The sequence below is a fragment of the Spea bombifrons genome, chromosome 5, assembly GCF_027358695.1.
Source record: "Spea bombifrons isolate aSpeBom1 chromosome 5, aSpeBom1.2.pri, whole genome shotgun sequence".
NCBI classification, from domain to species: domain Eukaryota; kingdom Metazoa; phylum Chordata; class Amphibia; order Anura; family Pelobatidae; genus Spea; species Spea bombifrons.
In genome coordinates this window covers 58,854,507-58,876,654 of record NC_071091.1, presented here as the reverse complement: position 1 = coordinate 58,876,654, position 22,148 = coordinate 58,854,507, and the positions used below count along the sequence as shown (strand labels likewise).

The window sequence follows — 22,148 nt, the reverse complement described above, 5'->3', positions numbered from 1 at the left end:
AGGCTAGCAGTTTTCACATGGCTCTTCAGGCTTCTTTGCTGTCTTGAAATTAGGTGCTCCAGAGTGACAGCTGTGCTTGTGTGTGGAGTTGTTTTGTAACGCCAGCATAGTCTACATTATGACATCACACCGACCACCACGCTATATGTTTAACTCTTCAACTGCCAACACACTCCACATCACACATAAAAGTAGTGACTACAGGGTTGATTGCTTAGTTGCCGTAGTAAATCCAGATGTGCACCAACACTTTTATTGACACATACATTTACACAAAACATTAAGGGTTTTATTAATGGGGCTGGGCATGGCTTGATTTTGAGGAAAGCTATATCTTGTCTGCCACATTTTAACAATGTATGGGAGAGAAGTTTACCACTGAGAGGGTGGTACATAAGTGGACCAGCCTCCCAGCAGAAGTGTTAAAGGCTAATACAGTGAGGGAATTTAAACATGCGTTAGATAGGCATAAAGCTATCCAGAGTCTTTACATCAGGAGAAATGAGGAGACTATATGGGGCCGAGTTGGGGCTGATCTGCTGCTGTTTCTAGATGGATATTTTTGTTATATTCCCATGTAATGTTATCACATTTTAAAAATATTTTATTATACCAATAATTACTGTTAGTGGTAGTTTATAAATTAATAATTTTAAATTAATTTACAAAATTAACTAGAAGAAATCACCTAATGAAAAGCAAAAAATATCAACTATACACGATCCAGCCTTCTTTACATATTTTCTTATGTTATACATTAGATATCATATTTTAATTTTGTTTATGCTATGACATTAAATGAATAAGATTAAAATGCGTTGGTACGTCTGATTTCATGTAAAAATGTTAATTTATAATCTAACCCTCATAATTGATTAGATGATATTTTGTCCTCAGCTTTGTTGAGCATCCTTAAATATAAATAGTGGTCATCAACTGAATATTAAAAAAATACAAAGAGTATTAAAGAAGGAATAAAAAGTATTGCATTTTATTTGCAATTTTTATAAAGCCTAAAAGTCACTCACATTACTGCTGGAGGGCAAATACAGGATAAGATGATTAGATATTTGCTTTAAAAAAAATCTTCAAACTGCTGAAGAGCCAGTCACTCTTTAGGTCACTAATTATTGATTTGTTCATTGATCAATGTCAGTGGCCTCACTTTGTCAAAAACAGGTGATCTGATTACATTCTTTTTATTTTTACATTTCTTAAATGTTTTTAAACACTTCCAATGTAATAAAATGCCATGTGGTCACTGATTATTTTCACAGATCAATAGCCAGCGACCTAATTGGATCATCATCCATATTATCAACACTTTACACTAACTGCAACTTAACATCTAACCCTTATGCTATCCCCTAACCCCTAAAATAACCAGTAGGTATATTCACTAAGCAAGTGATTAGTTATTTGGTTTTGAGACACCAAAAAAACAAATTTGACCCACACCCAAGGAAGAAGAGAGACCCCCCCAAAAAAAATTACCTCAAAACCCAGGAACTTCAGCAAAAAAACATGCCATGTATTCTAGAAAAAAAGTAAAGACTTCATGTAGTCTCTATCTTGATATGTGCAAAAAATGCGAAAAGAAAAAAACCTCAATATATTTGTGGTTCTGGCAGTCTTCATGAAAGGTAAGTGGAGTTTATTTGAGGTCTTTGGCTTTCGGGAGAATATATCATTTGTGGGGGCAGTTGTGTGGACGAAAATGCCTTGTTGATGTCAGAGGAGAATGGGCAGACTGGTTCGAGATGACAGAATAACCACTCGTTACGCAGAATGCCATTTCTGAACGCACAACACGTCGAACCTTGAAGCAGATGGGCTACAGCAGCAGCAGGCCACACCGGGTGCCACTCCTGTCAGCTAAGAACAGGAAACTGAGGTTACAATCCGCACAGGCTCACCAAAATTGGACAATGGAAGACTGGAAGAACGTTGCCTGGTCTGATGAGTCTCTATAACAGCTGCAACATTCAGATGGCAGGGTCAGACTTTGGTGTAAACAACATGAAAGCATGGATCCATCCTGCCTTGTATCAACAGTTCAGGCTGGTGGTGGTGTAAGCGGTGTGAGGGACATTTTCTTGACACACTTTGGGCCCCTTAGTACCAATTGAGCATCTTTTATATTACCAATTAAACATGTCCATCACTTTATGACCACAGTGTACCTATGTTCTGATGGCTACTTCCAGCACGATAATGCACCATGTCACAAAGCTCACATCATCTCAAACTGGTTTCTGGAACATGACAATGAGGTCACTGTACTCCAATGGCCTCCACAGTCGCCAGATCTCAATCCAATAGAGCACGTGGTGGAACTAAAGGTATGGAACTTACCCATGCATGTGCGGTATTGCCTGACTTGGGAGGTGTTGCTAAATACACATCAATAACATTTTTCAGTTCTTTCGTATATCCACTAAGAAAAAAACATGCAAAGTGGATAGGAACAATGCTTTCTTTTTTGTATAAGCAGCAAGCAATAATTGGCATAAAATCTATCATAGTTGATAAATGATACTACCAGCAGTTTCATCATAAGAAGGAACAGCCAACTCTCAAGCTGTTGCGGAACAAGAATTCTCATGATCTTGAGCCAGAATATATTGTAGTTAAGCAAATGCAGAATTGAAATCATGGATGCTGTAGTTTAACAGCAGCTGAAAAGTTACCCCTTGAGATTTGCTTCCTGTGGTTTTATTTAATGCAAATAACATTACACAATCACTCATCAAGCTGTTTTTGTAGACAAATCTTAATTATGGTGTTCTTTTAATAAAGATTTTTTTTAATATTCCATCTTCTCAGGCAGATTATGCCGCGTTGCTTAATGTGTATATTATTAGTTTCTAGATAAATGATAGAATTTAATACATTTGGTATAGAACCAGTTACTATAGAAATGAATTAATATAAAATTCCTTTATGTACTTTTTAAAAGGGGGGAAAAAAAAAGCACTGAGATTTTTCTTTCATCTGTAAAGCTTTATTGGTCTATTCCTCCTGGTATATTTCATTTAGCCATGAATTAGATTAACCAATAATCTTAAAAAATATATCTTATCTGCATTTGGTGAGCACCAAAAGACAAAACATAGCAGCAAATCTTGCACAAACAAACAATAATCTTAGCACCTACACAATATATATATAATAAAATAAAACTGGGATATATGCTCCAAACAAAGAGCAAAAACTTGTTTTTCCTTTTTCTTACTTGCTCATAGAGCAATCATATTACCATATCACCACATTACAGAAAAAAAAACTTTTATTTTGAAAGTGCCAAGTTCTTACACTGGAGCTTATCAATTTCTTGACTAATATTTCCTTCCACAGTGTCACATTGCGCAAGAAGACCCTAAAAATAAAAAGCAGAATGAGTTTGAAAACAGACGTTAGGTTATTTCACAAAAGGGGCCCTATTTTCATATACATGGATATAGAAGACCTTTTTGCTAGGTCTTGCATGGATTTTACTGCATGCAAATCAGTGCATTCTTCTGTAAAATTCACCACTTCTCCTCCGGCTGCCTCTACTGAAAACAGGGAGCATACCACAATGTGCTTCTTGCACATGCTCAGTAGAAATTCCATTCTAGCCAATGGGAGCTGAGCTACCATTAAAAAAATCAATGGTAGTAGCAGCAGCCAATCACTTGTATGTTATCTGAACACTGATGTCTAAAATATATGTGATTGGCAGTGCTGTACCTAGGGCTGGTCTGCCCGTCGCTGGAGGAGCGGGGCCTGTTGGGGAGATCATTGATGTCCCTCTAACCGGCTGTGCACCCGACCTCACTGCTGAGCGCCAGGATATGACGTCATATCACGGCGCTCAGCATTACTCGTCGGCAGCACCACGAGCGAGCAATGAAACGCAAGGCCAGGCACCTGCTGTGAGGTCGACTGGACCACGATGGAGGCCTGCGAGAATAAGGACTTCATAAAGGAGATGAGTAAGTTATGGGTGGGAAATAGTATAATATAGATGGAGAGAGAGAAAGATGTAGAGGAGAGATAGAAGGGGGGAATGGAGATTTCGAGAGAAGGATGGGGAAAAGTGGGAACAATATTGAAAAAGGGATTGATAATAGATAAGGGGAGACATAGGAGATATGGGAGAGATGAGATAAATAGAAAGGAGAGACATAATGAGAGATGGGGAGAGAGATATGGGAAGAAAGAGGAGATATAATGAGAAAAGAGGGGAGATAATGAGAAAAGGGAGTAGATAATGAAAGAGGACAAATAAAGAGAAAGGGGAGAGATGGGCAGAAGGGGGAATAGGAAATTGTAAGAAACGGGAGAGAGCGTGTTTGTGTTTTGAAAGCGTTTGTATGTCATGGCAGACATGTCTAAGGACAAGCAAGTGTGTGGCTGCAAGGCAAGTGTGAGCTAGGATGTTTACGTATAGGGGCAAAAGTGAATGTGCATGTGTTTATGGGCAGGGATTTGTATGTGTAGTATATGTGTGTGTATTCTGACTATCCAGAATGTTCCAGTTTTGGGCCTAAAAGGTATAAAACGAATAAAGGGTACACATGAGCCAGATTTTAAAGAGAGACTCTGAGAGCAGGCCACTGTGGGTGCAATCTGTGTACTGGGTAAATCCTATGGATGCAAATTTGGGCAAGTTTTGTGTCTGGTTGCTGGGGCAAGTCCTATGCATGCTGTCTGGGTGCTGGGCAAGGCCATGTATGTGCAAGATACAGTATAAGATACATTCCTATAAGTATAAAATATACACACTCCTTGAAATAAAAACCCCAAGTATTACAAATAATTGACTTATAGAAGGTGTCATCTCTGATAAATACACTGCTACTAGTTGAGGATGTTGACTGTCACAATTTTGAATCAAACTTGGATGTTACCAAACACCCCACCCTGCTCACCCTTTGTATATACCTCCAAAGCATTACTAGTAATTCCCTCATCATTGTAGACCGCCTGCAGAAGTAAAGTTAGCCCGTTGTAAATATACTTCAAGTAACATCATGAAATGAGTGCGGTGGAGATTTCATGCTCACCTGGACCTTTTTCACCAGTCCCTTTCTCTTCTGCCTACAATCACTGAAATTATCTGGCATGGCCTGCAAGGAATAAAGGAGGCAAAGGTTTAGGGAAGTATAGACAGTGTGTCAGAACAAACCGTCTGAAAATACTAGTCACTGCATAAGCCGATTGAGAGTCATTACAGTGCCCTCCACTAACGTTGGCACCCTGGGGCAAACATTGCTGTGAGAAATTGTCTTTATTAGTTAACCCTTTGACTTTTTCTTCCAAAAATACACAAAATACTCTACTTTCATGCATTTCAAACAATTGCAAACACAATTACCCCCCAACAAAAAGAGACGTTGCTCGTGTGTGAGCAACGCACAGGTAAGCAGCAGGGCCCCTGCCGACGACTATTTTTGGCCGTTTTTTTTATTTCTGCATTTTGCCAATAATGCCATTTTTGCCCGATATGTTTCAGCCACCGATATTTTGGTGCATCCCTACTTGAGACCAAGTGCCTGGCATACTGGCATTTTCTGAATAGACATATTAGGGGTTATGTATAAAAAGTGGTTCTGATGCAATGTGAGCTGATCTGCTCACCAGAGCAACCAATAGAATAGTCCCTCTGACTGGTCACTTTTAAAATGCATCATTTATTATGCATAACAATCTGCAAGCAAGTTTACCAATACATATTTTATAGTATTATGCATGTTTTCCTGTATATGCACCAAATAAGTATTGGCCAATGCACAGTCCTTTGTCTGGATCCCCTCACCCTCTTATTCAGGTCTCTCTTTTCCCAGTCTGCCACCATCTAAAGCCAAGCGCTAACCATTTTTTCAGTTTAACCTACCTAAAGTTAGATACAGCAATTACAAGTTCTCCGGTGGCCTCCTAAATGCTACTAGTCCAGACGCCTAAAATTTGGGACCAATGTGTTACTGCACAATGGGCTAGGGCATACTTGGATGTAAGACAACTAATGTGATCCCATGTGTGAAATATGCCTCCTTTTATACATTTTTCATATTAAAAAACTGATATTGAAGATACTCAAGAAGGTTATAACATTAACCCCCATATCTCGAAGATACATTTCCTCACCATGGCATCGATCTGTTCCAGTATTTTCATAAACTGTTCCACAGTTGACTTTATTCTTTTGTCAAGTTTATTCAGAGCTTCTACTTGAAGAGTTTTATTAAGGAAACCCTGGAAAAGAAAAACATTTTATGCATCTATGCAACATATCACGGTTACAAAGACCGTCGAGATATTCTCCAACGTTTCCTTAAGAAAAATGCGCACCTCTCGAATGTGGTCTTTTAGCCCCCAAACCTGACAAACCTATGCATGAGTGATATCACAGTACTTTTTGCGGAACACATATTGAGTGAAAGGCTGTAAATACATTGTGAGAGGGAAAAAACTCACAAAAAATGACTACCACAAGCTTTGACAAAGGCTGGTGGTAGAACAAAGTGCATTGAAAGAGTTAAAGGTGTCTAATTTAAAAAAAAAAATGAATTGGCCGGCTTCAAAGATGTCCCAAATAGGACATGGGGACAAGATTACCAGCTTTAAATAAAATGCTTTTGAAATAGCAAAATGCTACTTGTATTCATTGCCATATAACTTGCAAAAACAATTAAAACATTGAGTTTCTATTGGCTGCAGTTTTTTCCATGAATTTATACCCAGAGTTTAACAGCAGATAAGAACCATTCGTCCCATCTAGTCTGCCCACTTTTCCTGATGTAAAGACTGAGACCTTCATCAGTCCTTGGCATTGTCTTTGATTCAATGTGTGTTTAAATCCATTCAGTGTATTAGTATCTACCAATTTTAATGTGAGGCTGTTCCATTTTCTACCGATCTGGATAATACGATTTAGAACATGAGTGGGAGCCAAACAATGATCATGTCTAATAGGCAGTCGTAGTGTAAGGCTGTGGGCATTTCAGCACCACAGAACAATCCAAAGCATGGAATTAATTTGAAAATGACAGACAACGCTATTACATCCCAAGAATTAGAAAGGGGAAGATCAATTAGTGCAGAAATGTCCAACCAATATATATATATGCACATTGTATAGAAGGGAACTGCATTATAAGACAAAAATAGATATCAGACCTTCTGGATTCCGGACAGCTCTTTGTTAACGTCATCTAGTTTGATTGCCATCTGTTCCACTGATTTCTCCAAATCTTTCAATTTCTTTAGTTCCAAATCCTCTTCTGGACTGTTCTGATAAAATATAAAAATTATGTATTGTTATAGATTATGCCACAAACGTTAATGCTCACAGAGCGTTGTTTGCATGTATTTTCACCATGATAAAAACGCCTGGTGGGGCGAGTGTCTCACAAAGAGTGTCACTGATGCATTAAAAGGAAGGCAATGTCATCCATCAATTCCTTAGCAAAGCAGCGATCCCTGAAACAGACCCTTTGGGGTGTCGGTTGAAACCAGTCATATCTGGTTTATATGTCTTATGTGCTATACTGATGTATGGCCAGGTAACATATACCAAGTTACACTGTATCACATAAACAAAGTGGAAAAACACTTTTATAGTGAGGTGAACAATTAAACCAATAACAAAATGAATACATGGTTACCTTTTTGCCAATTAACATGATCTTACACCCATTTTTTACACCCAGGGAGGAGAGCGCCTGATCCATCTCCTTAAGAGATTTCCCTTGAAAACAAATAAACAAGGGAAGAACAGCATGCGGTCAGCAACACAATATGCATGTATGTTAGACAAGTGCAAATGGGCCAAAAACATTTCCGACAAAGTTTTCAGATATGCTGTATGGGGGGGGAACGCAGTCAAAACAACCAAAGCTGTAAGGGGTGAAACGTAAAGTAATTTGTGGTGGGCCAAATCCCCGTGGAAACCTATAACCTTTCTGTTTGAAAGTGTTCCACATGTAAAAGGGACTTACCTTTAAATATCAGCTTCTGTGATGTTAGTGGGACTCCGGAGACCTGCTCCACGGCCAATGCCAGGTCCTGTAGGGTGGGCTCGTTATTTTCATCCTGCCCGATCACTTGGAGTTTGTGCTTTTCACTGCCTAAAATACACGTCAGTGCTAAGCAAGACATCGATCCTATTTTTCAAACAATTGCACAGATAATTGTGGATTTTCCTGTACAATATATCTGGAACCTACTCCTCTAAGCTCTGACATGCAGCTAGCCACGACGGGACAAATCCCCAGAGCCAGGTAGCCACAGCTCCTAGATTGTTACATCTGACTCCTTGAAATATCAAACTGGCTACCAGATTTGTTCCTGTGGTTCCTAACTTATGCACAGATTTGCTTTATTATACAGAGAACAAAATTGTGCAACTGGAAAGTAAGCGGTAAAAAATAAATAAATAATATATATATATATATATATATATATTATACTTCATAAACACAATGTCACAATTACAATCCCTATATACAGATAGGTGGAACAGCCTTCCAGCAGATGAGGTAGAGGTTATACAGAAAGTTAATGTAAACATAAATGGCATAGCCATAAGGCTGAATAATGGGCCCAATGGTATGTATAATATCAGCCCAGTGGCTTATGGAAAGAATTTGGACTGTGTTTTCCCCTGTTCTTTGCACCATAATAACATAAACAGAAAGTCTAAAGAAGGCTCGTACATACACACGACTATAAAGGAACGTATAGTGAATAACAGAAAACAACACAGATCAGGGAAATTCAGAGACAATGTCAGTGTTATAGGGTAAAGTGAGATAATCCGATCACCTGCAGGGAAGCATTTAGATGCATACACTTTCTATAAGCATGCCCATGGCAATAACATTGCATTCAAAACTCAGAGGCTAATATATCCAGCAAAACACGGGTTAAGAAGCGATAATGTCAGAAAATGTGTTACCATGGGTGACGGTGACAGCCAATCCGTCGCTACAACTCATCTCCTTGCAGTGCTAGAGACACTTCTTCCAAAGATGCCTGACAGCAGCTGTCACACTCACTTCCTATGCCGGGGTACGTCACATCCGGGCCCATACCGCTCTTTTCCTGATGCTCTTCCTTCGGACACTGGGAAGCCATTTTGACTAAGGGCAGCTTTGCCTTTAAAGAGTAAAAGGGTGCCATTGTGGCTACTAAAAAAAGCTGTACCGGAACATACATGTATATATATATATATATATATATATATATATATATATATATATATATATATATATATATTTATTTATGTTATCAGAGACTATATAGAGTATATATATATATATATATATATATATATATATATAGATGGATATATATATATATGTGTATATATATATATATATATATATATATATATATCCATCTATATATCTATATATATATATCTATATATATATATTCGTGTTTTTAGAGACTAGGTTTATAGAATGAGTATATCTATATCTATCCATCTATCTATCTATCTATCTCTCTCTCTCTCTATATATATTGTTTACATAGCGCCATCATAGTCCGCAGCACTGAAATATTCTATTATGGCCAGTGTTCCTTCAGGGACGGTGCATTCTAGATGAGAACATGGACTGCATGAAGGTCGCAGACACAGTATAGTCCAGGGTAGGCACTTACAGGAAAGGGTTAAATTCTAAAATTGTGATAAAGACCCAACACCTCGGTAGTGAATGCATATGACCGTAAGAAGGCCACTCTTTTGGCACATGCTTATGATGCCTGCAACTCCCATCATCATTCTGGATGAGGGCAATAGGAGTTATGGTCCACAGGCGGGCAGAGGTCAATTTCTTATAAACAATAAATATATTTTTCCAAGTATATTGTGTAATTGGTTTCATTTTATTTTTTTATTGAGCTCTATGACATTTAATGCAGAACTCCTGGCTTTAGGGGGTTATATTGAAGCATGTTGGAAAATGCGGGGTTAAGTGCTCGCTATTCTATTATCAGCCAATGAGCTGACCATGAAATTAACCCTTTCATAGCACATCATAAGGATCCTATGTAGCGACTCTCCAAATGTGCCATATAGCTCTACCAGCTGTCCTTATGGAAACCTTGACTTGTCATAGTGTAAAGATACACTGTGTCACCTGCATTGAAGCAGGGATATCATTAACCATAACATACTGGTAAAGAACCAGTTTGAAGTGTCCACCAGGAAGGCATCAGCTCCAGATTGTGTGACCCTGATAATCTACCCATTCACCCAGAAATTGGGGCAAAACCCCTAAGTTCCTGAGTATGAGTGACCAGCCACCAGCCATGTTTTCCTGGCCATATTGCTGACCAGCACAGGTAAAGTGCTTCATTGTACTCCATAGATCCATATTCAACTAAATGTTTAGCAGAAAGACAGGGCCATAGAAGTAATCAGCAACTGGCTCTGTTACGTATATCTAGACACTAAAGACTTTTACCAACATTGCTGTTGACCCCTGAGTCTGTATAAGCATAGGCAATGTATCCATACCCAAAGTCAACCTTCTGTGGTGTTATATATCACAGGTAAGGACAAAAATAAAACATTAAAGTTCTTCCTGCAGCAGATGTTCACTGCGGGTCACCCTTCATGATGCATAGCGAAGTCGAGCGGTTGGATTCACAGTGCTCCTTGCCGTTTCGTTAACAAACCATTATGGTAGATATGCACCTAAAATTATTGGGCTAACTCCCTGGCTAAACTTAGCATGGCTTGGTAAATCAATTAAACTTGATGGAACAATTCATTGGGAAGTAATAGATAGAGACAAATAAGAGTTTAAGCTGCAGGTACATAGTGAATGATCTTAAAAATGGCATTTTGCATCTCGCCCAAAAGGGACTTCGTCAACTTGGTACAGGCAGAGTTCCATTGTGCGGAAAAACTGACGATTAAAGACTCTTGATCTGAAGAGGTTTTCACCTTACCTTCTTAATGAGCGCGCCATCTGCACTTAAGTACATTTATTCTATACAAAGTACAAGACACAATTTAAAGTACACGTCAACACCAATCATTCTCTCTTTATTAATGGTTACACCTTATAACAAGGTACAAGCAGTAAATGTTTTGGGCCATCTCCAGGCCCCATGTACAAGATTATTAAAATAAAAAGGGTTATCAAACAAAGAGGCAACATTATACAAAAGGGCACAGTAAACGGACTACAGTGAGTAAAATATGTAAAGTATAGACTATGAAGAATGACAGGGCAATGATTTTTGATCATTAGTATTTATTGTACAGGCATTGCCAAGTCCAGGCAAGCGAATGTCACCTTTGGATCAACATGTTTTTTTTTTATTGCGGATGGCCAAATTAGACTCGATGTTAGCCCATAGGATGCCATGGTGATGGGCTGGCAGAGCAGAGCTTGGTACTCCAGTCTGGAAAGCTCAGAAAGAAGTGAATACTGTACGACCATCCTAAACACCGATAAGGAACCAAGTCCAACATATCTTATACAGTAGAGGACACCATAAACTTTCTCCAGTATCAACCGGTTTTGTTTTTTTCTGCACATGTGCATTTCTGAGAAGCCTATTCCTGCATCTCAATGTAAAACTTGTAAAATTCAAGGGTTTGGGTTATAGAAAGCTTCAAGTAAGAACGAATGCATTAAATATTTAAATCCAGGACAAAAGTTATTATGTAGTGAATGCTGAAATACAGAATCCAAAGGTCTTTTTTTGTAGTTGATTCAAAAGTAACTTAGTTAAATAAGTTTAAAGGAGGAAAAAGCTTGAAACTTCAATATATATATCTATACGTGGGATTTTATGTAGCGGGGATCTGTGGTAGTCCGAACTCATCCACCAATACACCATCCTGGGGAATAAAACACAGTGTAAGCAAGAGCATATAGCACAGATAGAACAGCTTGGATACACATCATGACAATATGAACAACGACTGGGTGACGGGCTCCACTTTATGAAGTATATGAAAGTTTAGCTATGCAATGTGCTGAAATTGCCACAGCATTAATATTATATAGTTTCTTTTTGCTGCGTTGAGCAGGGTATACATCTGAACACAATGCTTTCTGTTTTGCCCCATAAATGGGTCAACGTAGAAAGAATTATGGGTATTTTTTTTATAATTTTTTTTTAATAAAGAAATTTAGTAAATAGGACATGTCTATGTTTGTTTTGTTTCTTGTTTATATGTATACTAAATTATTACATATATTAATGGCTACTTTTATATAATAACACATGCAACTTTTGCTCTGTAGCTCCATTACTGCCCATTACCAGGGGGGCCGAGCCAATCAAGACAGGGCATAGGTAAGAGCCCAGTTAACCCCACAATTAGCCAAACTGTACTCTAAAATGCTTATCAAGTTAGAAGGTATCCACTGAGGGCCCTGACAGTTGTATCTGTATGCTAATAGTACATTTTGTTGATGGCAGGATTGCTAGAAGTGTTATAGTTTATAGATCAAGTCCCTCCTTGCTTCACACTGCTAAGAAAAGCCAGTGACATTGGCGACTACGCAGCTTTTCTCAAAAGCAACTGTTACCCAAAAATGTGAAATGAACCCACATTCTGTGAATAGGATTGACTATTCTTTGAAAATATGAGCCCAATTATTTCATTTTGAGATGTGTAACTGCAATTGTCTAACAGATTTAACATTACATAAATAAGACGTGTTGTATTAACTGCGATTTTATTAAAGCATTTGAAATACTTAACCTATTTTGTTTGCCTAGTAGGATTGGGATAAATTTACCTTGTTTTTCGAGTCGCTGGGTACGCCTTCAGGAATAGCTGGTGCGGAGGCAGCTTCATCTAAATAGGAACTGTCATCATCCAGCAGAAGCTCATCACCCAGGGCATCAAGCTCTGCAATCAAGTGCCATACAATCAACACGGGCGACAACATTTCCATCAATGAGCAATCTAGCAGTCGTATAACTAAATATAAGTTTGCTGAATGTTTTATCAAAAATGATGCATAGAGCACAAAACAGTGTATATAAACACTGCAATGGCAGAATTATGCAGCCAGTCTTCCACTGGCAGATTCACTAGAGCTGTCAGTTTTAATATACTTTTTTTTTTCTATGCAAAAATACTGGCCTGACTGTCCCTTTAAATCCAGATTCAATAGTATTAAGACCTAACCATAGTCTGTCAATGAACTGATCAGGAACGATCTCACACACTTCTTCGTCATCCTATGATATCAGTGTTTTGTCTGCTCTTACCAGCCTCAAGGTCATCTTCATCAATTTCTGGCGTCCCATAGCTACGGCTCAGAGCATCCTGGATTTCGCTTGCATTCTCCATCATGTCTTCTAACTGATCTTGAAGGTCCTGCAAACATAAGAATAATTGTAACCCAATGTATTGCATGTTAAGCTTTGCTTTTTAGGAGGAGACAGTGAAAAGCCTGTCTTAATGATTAAACACATGCTGTTATAAAAGTCTATTGATTATAGATATAGACCATTGCATCTTACTGCACAAATGGGCCCACATAATAAAAAAAAATCACTTTGGACAAAGGTATCTAGGTAAAAAAAATTAACTGTTTAAATGTAGTGTCCAAGGGCTGGAAAGGTACAAAGGAGAACATCCATGAAACTATTTTGTTACTGTGTGGTTTGCTTTTATAAAACAATCCTAGTTTGTGCATTGTATAATATTTTCAGGTGGATGCATATCAGTCATTTGTATGTGTTCTTGTTCTGTTATGCGAGCCCAATCTATTAGCCAAGCACCCTGCGGCTCTGCATTGTGTTTCTGGCAGAAGCTCTCTGTAGGGTGCATGGGCTAGTTGGTAAAAGATAGGTTGAAAAAAAAAATCAAATGACTGTTCCTTACTAAACAGTAGAAAAGAAAAAAAACATATTTGGAAAAATACAAACTTAACTTACCTCAATCTGATCAATTTTGACTTGCTTGTATGCCTTCTTCATTTCTTTAGCACCTATTTTCATGGCATCAACCTTAAAATGCAGAATAAATGATCAATAAGATGACTAAAGAAGAGACCCAAAGACAGTACATTTAAGATGATATCAGTTTACCGTTGTTTTTGTGTCTTTCAGAGTTTGGATCGTGTAGTTGGCTTGTTCCATGTTAAATGACTGCTGGTTCAGATTATCTCGCTGCTGTTCGTACCTGAAGTACATATTTAAATCATATTATAGAGTGATCCCATAAATGCACTGATCTTTGTCATTCTTCATCCTATAACAATTGACCTAAAAACTCCTTAAAAACTTAAACACACTTTAAGCTTAAAATTTAAAGGGGGGGGGTGACCTCGCGCTAGCCATAAAGCTAGCAGAATCCCAGAGACATCAATTAAAAGGAATACATGAGCCTTGATGTCAAGGTATTTAAGTCTAGTGTGAATGCTTAACCATCTAATTGTCCATGCTTCATCTCTTATTTAAAAAAAAAATATATATTAAAGCCCAAAAAACTACAGAATTGGATGTCGTTGTAATTGTAATGAAATAAATAAAAAATTCAGGAAGCTAAACAACAGTTTATAAATTAATTAAAATTGTTTTTTTAAATAGCTGAATCCAAAACCGTGTGCATTATATACAGAGCTCCATGCTCTCACTAGAAGCAGCTGGAAACCAAGCTATATATACCGTATTTGCTTGATTATAAGACAATCACCCAAACATTTGAACATTAATTTAGAAAAAAGAAAAAGCCTGAATATAGAAGACTACCCTATAGGAAAAAAGTTTTACCAGTAAATATTAATTCACATGTAAACTATTTTTCATGTTTAATAAAAACTGATTGAGAAAAATGCATTTTTGTGTCTTTATTTCCTTTTATTTGCCAGCCTGCCCCCCCCCAGTTATGCACATCTACCCCCCCTGTTATTCCTTATACCCCCATGTATGCCACTCTGCCCCCAGAAATGCCTTATACCCCCCTATATGCCACTTTGCCCCCCTGATATATCTTATACACTCATATATGCCACTCTGCTCCAGATATGCCTTATACCCCCTATATGCCCTTCTATGCATTCCTAGTCTTGTCCCCCGTGCTCCAGACTCCCTGGGGGCATCCGGTGGACGTCTGCTTGCTGACAACCTCCGCTGCTACCTGGGACTTCTGCCGGGCTTTTATGACTGAGCACCGAAAGGTCGCGTCATGCCCGTGCTCCATCATAGAAACCCCAGCAGAAGTGCCGGGCAGCAGCGGTGGTTGTCTGGGTGCCAGAGAGGAGGATCCGGGTCCCCTGCAGCACTGCGGGGGATCTGGATCTTAGTCTTGTAGTCAGACCTCTATTAGAGGTCAGATTATAAAACAATCTTTGCTCTGTAAAAAAAAAAAAAAAAAAAAAAAAAAAAAACTTGTTTTATAATCTAGAAAATACGGTAATAAAAAAAAAAAAAAACCTCCCCTGGCCAGAACAAAATAATGCTTACAGTGCCGTGGAATATGCCGCTATCTAAAACAATAAATAATAATAATAATATGCTTCGTCTGGAAGAGGAAATGGCCTGTTTACAGAGATAAATAAGTATCCTCATGTTGAATGAAGTAGATGACTGGCCAGCATACATGAGTATAGTAACTTAAGTAGTCCAGGCATAAGGCTACTTACATTCGTTTTTGTTTCAGCACTCTCATAGCTTTTTGTTTGACCATGTTCTGAAATGAAAAATAAATCGTTCAGCCCACGATTCATGCGTGTACACAGACCCAAATGCGATTAAATGATTACTTTATGCATTACGCAAACACGTTCAGGAAGCCTTACTAACTTTGACTTAAATATTAAGGTGTCATTTTAAGGTATGAAGGTGTAATATCATCGTTGTCACGTCAAGAGGTAGTAAGCAGCGTTTTAAGCTGTAGGTTGTCTATTCAGACAGCTATAGCATTATAAAGCACTTCTAAAATACCCTTTGTGATAAAGGTTTCAACAGAAAAACGTTAATGTTGGAATTAAACAAAATCTAACGCTATTTAATAAAAGCTAAATTTCCACTTAGACAAAATGTAAATTACACTATTTAGCAGGTTAAGCAAATAACCTCACCAGAGCTACAGTAAGTGTTTTATCACAAAAAACAAACTTATAAGGAGCTTTCTCAGTTTATAAATCAACAGCCTATCAGTGCCTCCTTTTGTGTCACATGACCTGCAAAAATTGCAAACAAGGCAAAATTTAAGATGTTTAAAGAATTATTTTGGCTTGGGTATTCAACAGAAATATGTTTTATTGACTTTAAGTGCAAATACGGTAGTTATTTTCTCTCTATCTAATATTACAATGAACATGTTATGCATACAGCTGTGACCTCATAATTACTATATCTGCTGACAATGAGCTCACCAACGTAACTTATCACGTGACATTAAAGCGATAGAATCAGCAATGTTCACGTTTTATCCCAGCACAACTGTTTTCCCCCCATTGACTTTCATTTAGTAATATGGTTTTTGGTTGGGGATTTAACCCCTGCCATTCTACAATAAAACCATAAAATAAATGCCTTCAAATTGCGGAATCATTTCCACTGTGACATCTGTCTAAATCAAATATTGTCTGTCCTATGATTCAAAATGGAATTCTCCCCCTTTCCCCAAAACAGACCTCAGATTTTGGAATTTTTTTATTATAATTCTTATTTCTTTATTTTTTTTAACTCACTTAAATCCTGATTTTACCAGCATATCTGTCAACTGAATCTGAAAGTCTACAGAACAGGTCTTGCAATCACTAACCAACACCCACTTATTCAGCTATGAGGTATGTCAGTCACCTGACGGCTTACAAGCTAGTCACACACAGTCTTCTTCTGGCACAGTGTGATTACCTCTTATTCCTGGTATGACACACTAACACAAATAGGAGTCTTTACTGAATTAAACACACTACACAGCGACATAACAGGTTTGAATTAACTGTATGAGAGTTTATTATTAAATAGGCGGAGCCTAGATGGAGAAGCAATAAACATTCAGATTTTAGAGCCTCTAAATCCAAGGAGACATCTGATTGTTTTTTGGAGTCACAAAATTCAAAATAGAACTTGAATGGTTTTATTTTGCCCTCTTTTGGATCAAAAGCACGCAGGATAGGTAGAAGGGTTGAACTTGATGGACTTAGGTCTTTTTCCCCCAACAACGTTACAATGAGCCAGAACGTATAGGTATCGATATTAAATAAACGAAAAAGTTCACATTCGTGAAGGTTCTTCAAGAAGTGACTATATGCAAGGGAAGGGATATAATACCCCATATGAATACTATATATAACCATTATCTGGGTTATGTGGTTTGGTGATGCAGTAACAAAAAAAAAAGGTGAAAAAGAAAAACAATATGCATGGGTTACTGCTAATAAATATATAATTAAACTCTTAAAATATATGTCTTCACAAGCCTACATACCATATTGCTTGCCAAGCATCACACGGGTTAAGTATTAATTACTGTATAGACTTTGTTGGGGGGTTGTGTGCGCCAGCCTTTGGTTAGGTAGAGCTGTATTAAGCCAATGGAAGATCTGCCACGTCGGCTTTCTGTCGGCCATGGCCACCCACTAATATCCGTATGCACACAGGGTTGCTGTTAATGTGATAATCGAACAGAAAACCCCATGTACATAACATAGCAATGTTTTTCTGACTTTAGTAAGTTATAATGGGACCCGAAGGAGTCTTATTCATAAAAAACACTGTATGGTATTGTTACTCGACAAAAGTAAATGCTAATGGATCTGCCACAGAAAAACAATGGCAGTATAGTAAAAAGCCTGGGATCCTTCAAATAAAAGTACAGCGTCTATCAAGAAGATACTTTAAGTTGGTAATTTAGTCAGAAAAGAGATTATTGTAATAATGAAATTCGTGAAATAGCTAGGCACAAAAAATAAGATTTTTCTTTTTATTTTCTTTATTAATTTATATATACAGAGGGTAATTTATACCCGGGCAGCAGCTCATTATGTAAATGCCTGTTTGTGTTACTTTAATTTAGAATAAAAACAAAAAAAAAGGCCAGAATCCCCAAAAAGTTCCCCATTAAATCACATTTCTAAAATTATTAACGTATATTCTCTTGTAATATTTCTTTTCTTATTCTTCCAAGAGACATAAAGTTTGTAATGTACATCGACATTTCGTTTTCACAACCACAGACTAAATGTATACCTTGGACGGTCCTTCCCTCATCTTCTTCATCTGATCCTTGTACTTCACCAATTCTGCATCAAGCCGCGCAATTTTCTTGTCAATGGATTCTGCTCTGCCGTCAACCTTTAGCATAAAACAAAAGCCATTTCAGCATTCTCAAACACTATATACAGTTCAAAGGTTTGGGGTCACTTAGCGGTTTTCATGGAAAACAAAACATTTATAGTGTAACATAGTTGCAAAAAGGTTTTCTAAAGATCAATTAGCTTTTTAAACTTAAACTTGGACTAGCGAACACAACGTGCCATTGGAAGACAGGAGTGATAAAGGGCCTTTGTACGCCTATGAAGAAATTCCATTAAATATCACCCGTTTCCAGCTACAATAATCAATTACAACATTAACAACGTCTACACTGTATTTCTGACGCATTTCCCGTTATTTTAATGGACACAATGTGCTTTTCTTTCAAAAACATGGACATTTCTAAGGGACCCCAAACTTTTGAACAGTAGTGTCTCATATATATATATATATATATATATATATATATATATATATATATATATATATATATATATATATATATATATATATAGGAGTGTTGGAGGAACAACAACATTGCTCCACAGCACGAGCAACAATTTAGATTATTGTATAAAATTAAAAGGGTAGTTTTCACTGTCTTTATATAAATCTGTTTTGAGTGCATTGTGTATCTATTGTACATTGTATCGGAGGCCGGGGGACCCGGCTGTGTTTAGCCTCTGTGATACACTGATTCAGTCACAAATAGCCTGAGGCAAAATGTCCCAGGAACTGAAACAAAGCAATGCAAAGGTTGATGTGTCAAAGCAACATAATTAGGCCTGCTAGCTCATAATGAGCGAATGACAACAGGAAAAACAGGCAGACAAGATGGGCCCAATGTTCTATCTATCCTCTCAAGTCATCTCGTTGGTTTAGCGAACGCCAGAACTTGTTTGGTATCAGAAATAACAGTGTTATGGATTTCCGTTAATAACTAAAGTCCTTGACAATAGGTAGGAATGTCCATATCCCTAGTGCCATTTAGGGGATATAATACATTTAATGCTATGTATCAAGGTAATGTTTAAAGCCCTCTCCATCTACACATAGGATATATCAGAGCGAGGCAGAGTCATGTGACCCAACCACAGGAAAGCAGGAAGTGCTTATACTATCCTATGTTTCTATGCTAACTAACCCGATAGAAATTATGATTATTAATTATGATCTTTTATTTATATAGTGCCAACAATTTACGCGGAGCTTAAATTATGACAATCAGACAATACACAAACCACCGTTCACAGTAACAGCCAGGTAATCGCTAGTGGCAGGCAAATGACTTTGGCCACCAGAATAAGGCTCCACTTGCCATTCAGAGAACCAGTGATAATGAGGGGAGGGGGGGGGGCAGCTTCACATTCCAAAATGTTTTGTGGCCAGTATGTACTGTACATACCGATCTAAATCTGGCCTACATTATATGCCAGATCCTGTTATTTCTCTAATATATATATATATATATATATATATATATATATATATATATATATATATATATACTTACATAAATATATAGGGGCCAAAGGCTCTGTCTGACATTGGATCTGCTTGCGAGCTCTCTTATGTCATGTACGGTGCCGGTATATGGTGCCTGATCTGTATCCTATTGTGCTGTATAACCCCCCCACACACACTCGGTCACTTACATTCCCGATGCAGTCTGTCAGGCTCGGAGGAGGCACTTTAGGCTTCGACTTTCCAAAGATCCTGTTCATTTTTAACGGTCGGTATAAAGCGTCTGTGACTCCGATACGGGAGGCCGCCCGATATCTAGACTCCGATGTGTTCCCACCGTGACGTAAACCCGGAAGCAACACACCGAAACTGTGGTCACGCCAGCCTAGTGACGTCACTGAATCCCGTGACCCAGCCTCCGTAGGTACGTCACAATAGTGGCTCTTGCTCTTCCACATTCGGATGTCAGTCTGGAGCATTGGGCGGGATCACAGGGGATCCGCCTTCTCTACGGACAGGCTAGGTACTGCCACCTAGTGGGAGCTATAGGTTGTGTCAGTGAGACTTTCCTGTTTACCTAGCCCCAAAGTGTTCTTATGTTACATTGAATCCCAGTGCCACTCTATTTCATCCCAAGTGCCACTCAATTTCATCCCAAGTGCCACTCAATTTCACCTTAAGTGCCACTCAATTTCATCCCAAATGCCGCTCTTTAGTCCAGCACCTTTTATTGGTCCAACAAGGAAAGAGATGTAAAGTCACCTAAGCCTTTAGGACTTCAGATTGTAATTACTATCATCAGTATAAAAAAATGTTTTCATAAATATTGTGCTGTTTTCTTTTTAAAGGTTTTTACATAAAATAATGGTTTTAGGCAGCTGCATATTATTCATTTGTATCTGTTTTAGCATCTTAGCTTGCTGTAAGCAATAGAATGGCCCGGTCTTTATCACCCAATAGTCACCATAAACATCTATGGAAAAATTGACTTAATCGGCATTGCTATAAAGAAACAGCTGAAAATAAAGAAGTCACCCAAACAGTAATGCAGGTACAGGTAAAGCAGGGGCCGGCTAGGTGTCTATACCCGGATACCGGTGTCTTTCAACACAATTTCGGCTGTCCGTCACTGAATGGGGAGATCATTGATCTACTTGTAACTGGGCCAAAATTAAGGAAGCGTGAGGTCAGTTCCTATAGACCTCTGTTATAGTGCTCCCTCTCATCATATGCCCTCTAGTGATACTGAGGGCCGGGATATGATGCTATATCCTGGCGCTCAACACTGAAGCAGCTGAAGCTAACACATGAGGAAGAGCTGAAACGGAGGTCTGAAGAAACAGATCTCACACTCCCACCACAGGACAAACAAGGTTGCATGAAAAAGAAAGGAGACACGGAAAGGAAAGAGATAGGTAGAAATGGGAGAGGTAGGGAGAAAAAGGATATATAGGTAGAAAGGAAAGGGACAATGAAGAGATAATGAGCAAGATGAGAGATATTGAAAAAGGGAAGATATGGGGAAAGGGAGAGATAATGAGAAGAAATGGGGAGAAAGAGAAGAGTTGGAGGAAAAGAGGAGAAAGGGGAGAGGTATGGAGAAAGGGAAGAGATGAGGAAATGGCAAGATAGGAAGAAAGAGGGAGAAAGTGGAGTATGGGTAGGCATGTGTATGGGCAGGCACACATGTAACGTGCTATCGACCCACTGGAGACCTGTCGGTGCATGTGTGCTGTGAGAACATATTTTTCTGCATATCTGCAAATATGATGATCAGTTGTTCAAGAATGATGTGAAATGCAGCGCTAATTGAAAAATAATGGTTATAACATATTACCCCAAACATCAGACAGAACCAATGTTGAGGTAAAACAGGAACTCAGTTTTAATTTTTAAAAAAACTCTGGTATTAAAACAGTAAAATAGGGTAATTTACATACAACAGTCTACCCTGAAAGGCTTAGGTCAAAGAATTCTTCTTACAGCTAAGAAGTGTCAGCAAGGGAAAATGAAACACACAAGGAATGCGAAGGGAGGAAAACAAGAAATTCATATCCTACAGGTTTAAGTTTAAAAAGGAATAAGAAGGGACCAATATAATGAGGAGCAAGCTTTATAGAAGGGACTTTGAGCTTAATATTTTTGGTTGAAAGCCATACCCTGTTGCCCCTGGTATGCGAGGGAGCCAGTCTTCGATGGTGATTAGCCTGACGTTAATATATCGCTGTGGCTTTAGAAAGGGCTTTTCGGATCTCATCCCAGAGGACTGGCAATTGGGTCACATAATGGGGGGAACCTATGTGATGGATGCATTTTTCCTTATTCAAATGTTTTTCTACCCTTCTTGCTGGTTCCTTCACAAACCTGGTTTGCATTTTGGGATATCTTATATATAGTTCGGTTATTGTTGTTTGGAGCACCCGATGCCCAACCTGTCTACA

At 38.2% G+C, this 22,148-nt stretch overlaps 2 protein-coding genes across 2 annotated transcripts; both read right to left on the bottom strand.

Moving 5' to 3' along the window:
* Positions 1 to 2,699: 2,699 nt before the first annotated feature.
* Positions 2,700 to 9,046, bottom strand: BAG1 (BAG cochaperone 1). Its single transcript, XM_053466236.1, has 7 exons — positions 8,945 to 9,046; positions 7,986 to 8,114; positions 7,653 to 7,735; positions 7,165 to 7,278; positions 6,133 to 6,240; positions 5,052 to 5,114; positions 2,700 to 3,379 (listed from the first exon to the last, which is right to left on the bottom strand). The coding sequence occupies exons 1-7, from the start codon at positions 8,982 to 8,984 to the stop codon at positions 3,290 to 3,292; spliced, it is 627 nt and encodes a 208-aa protein (XP_053322211.1). The 5' UTR covers positions 8,985 to 9,046; the 3' UTR covers positions 2,700 to 3,289.
* A 1,985-nt stretch (positions 9,047 to 11,031) lies between these two features.
* Positions 11,032 to 20,104, bottom strand: CHMP5 (charged multivesicular body protein 5). Its single transcript, XM_053466482.1, has 8 exons — positions 19,899 to 20,104; positions 18,178 to 18,282; positions 15,621 to 15,667; positions 14,065 to 14,158; positions 13,912 to 13,983; positions 13,240 to 13,348; positions 12,762 to 12,874; positions 11,032 to 11,851 (listed from the first exon to the last, which is right to left on the bottom strand). Exons 1-8 carry the CDS (start codon positions 19,965 to 19,967, stop codon positions 11,801 to 11,803), a joined length of 660 nt encoding a protein of 219 aa, XP_053322457.1. The 5' UTR covers positions 19,968 to 20,104; the 3' UTR covers positions 11,032 to 11,800.
* Between the last annotated feature and the right edge of the window lie 2,044 nt (positions 20,105 to 22,148).

Bases quoted from the DNA above. Each gene is read 5' to 3' on its own strand.
- CHMP5 (XM_053466482.1), bottom strand. From the start codon at position 19,967: ATGAACAGGATCTTTGGAAAGTCGAAGCCTAAAGTGCCTCCTCCGAGC. The intron at 13,984-14,064 runs GTAAACTGATAT...CTGCATTTTAAG, and splicing joins TGAAAGACACAAAAACAACG to GTTGATGCCATGAAAATAGG. The intron at 11,852-12,761 runs GTAAATTTATCC...TTTATTCCCCAG, and splicing joins CCAGCGACTCGAAAAACAAG to GATGGTGTATTGGTGGATGA.
- BAG1 (XM_053466236.1), bottom strand. From the start codon at position 8,984: ATGAGTTGTAGCGACGGATTGGCTGTCACCGTCACCCATG. The intron at 8,115-8,944 runs GTAACACATTTT...CGTGTATTTTAG, and splicing joins GGCTGTCACCGTCACCCATG to GCAGTGAAAAGCACAAACTC. The intron at 7,736-7,985 runs GTAAGTCCCTTT...TTTGTTTTCAAG, and splicing joins ACAGAAGCTGATATTTAAAG to GGAAATCTCTTAAGGAGATG.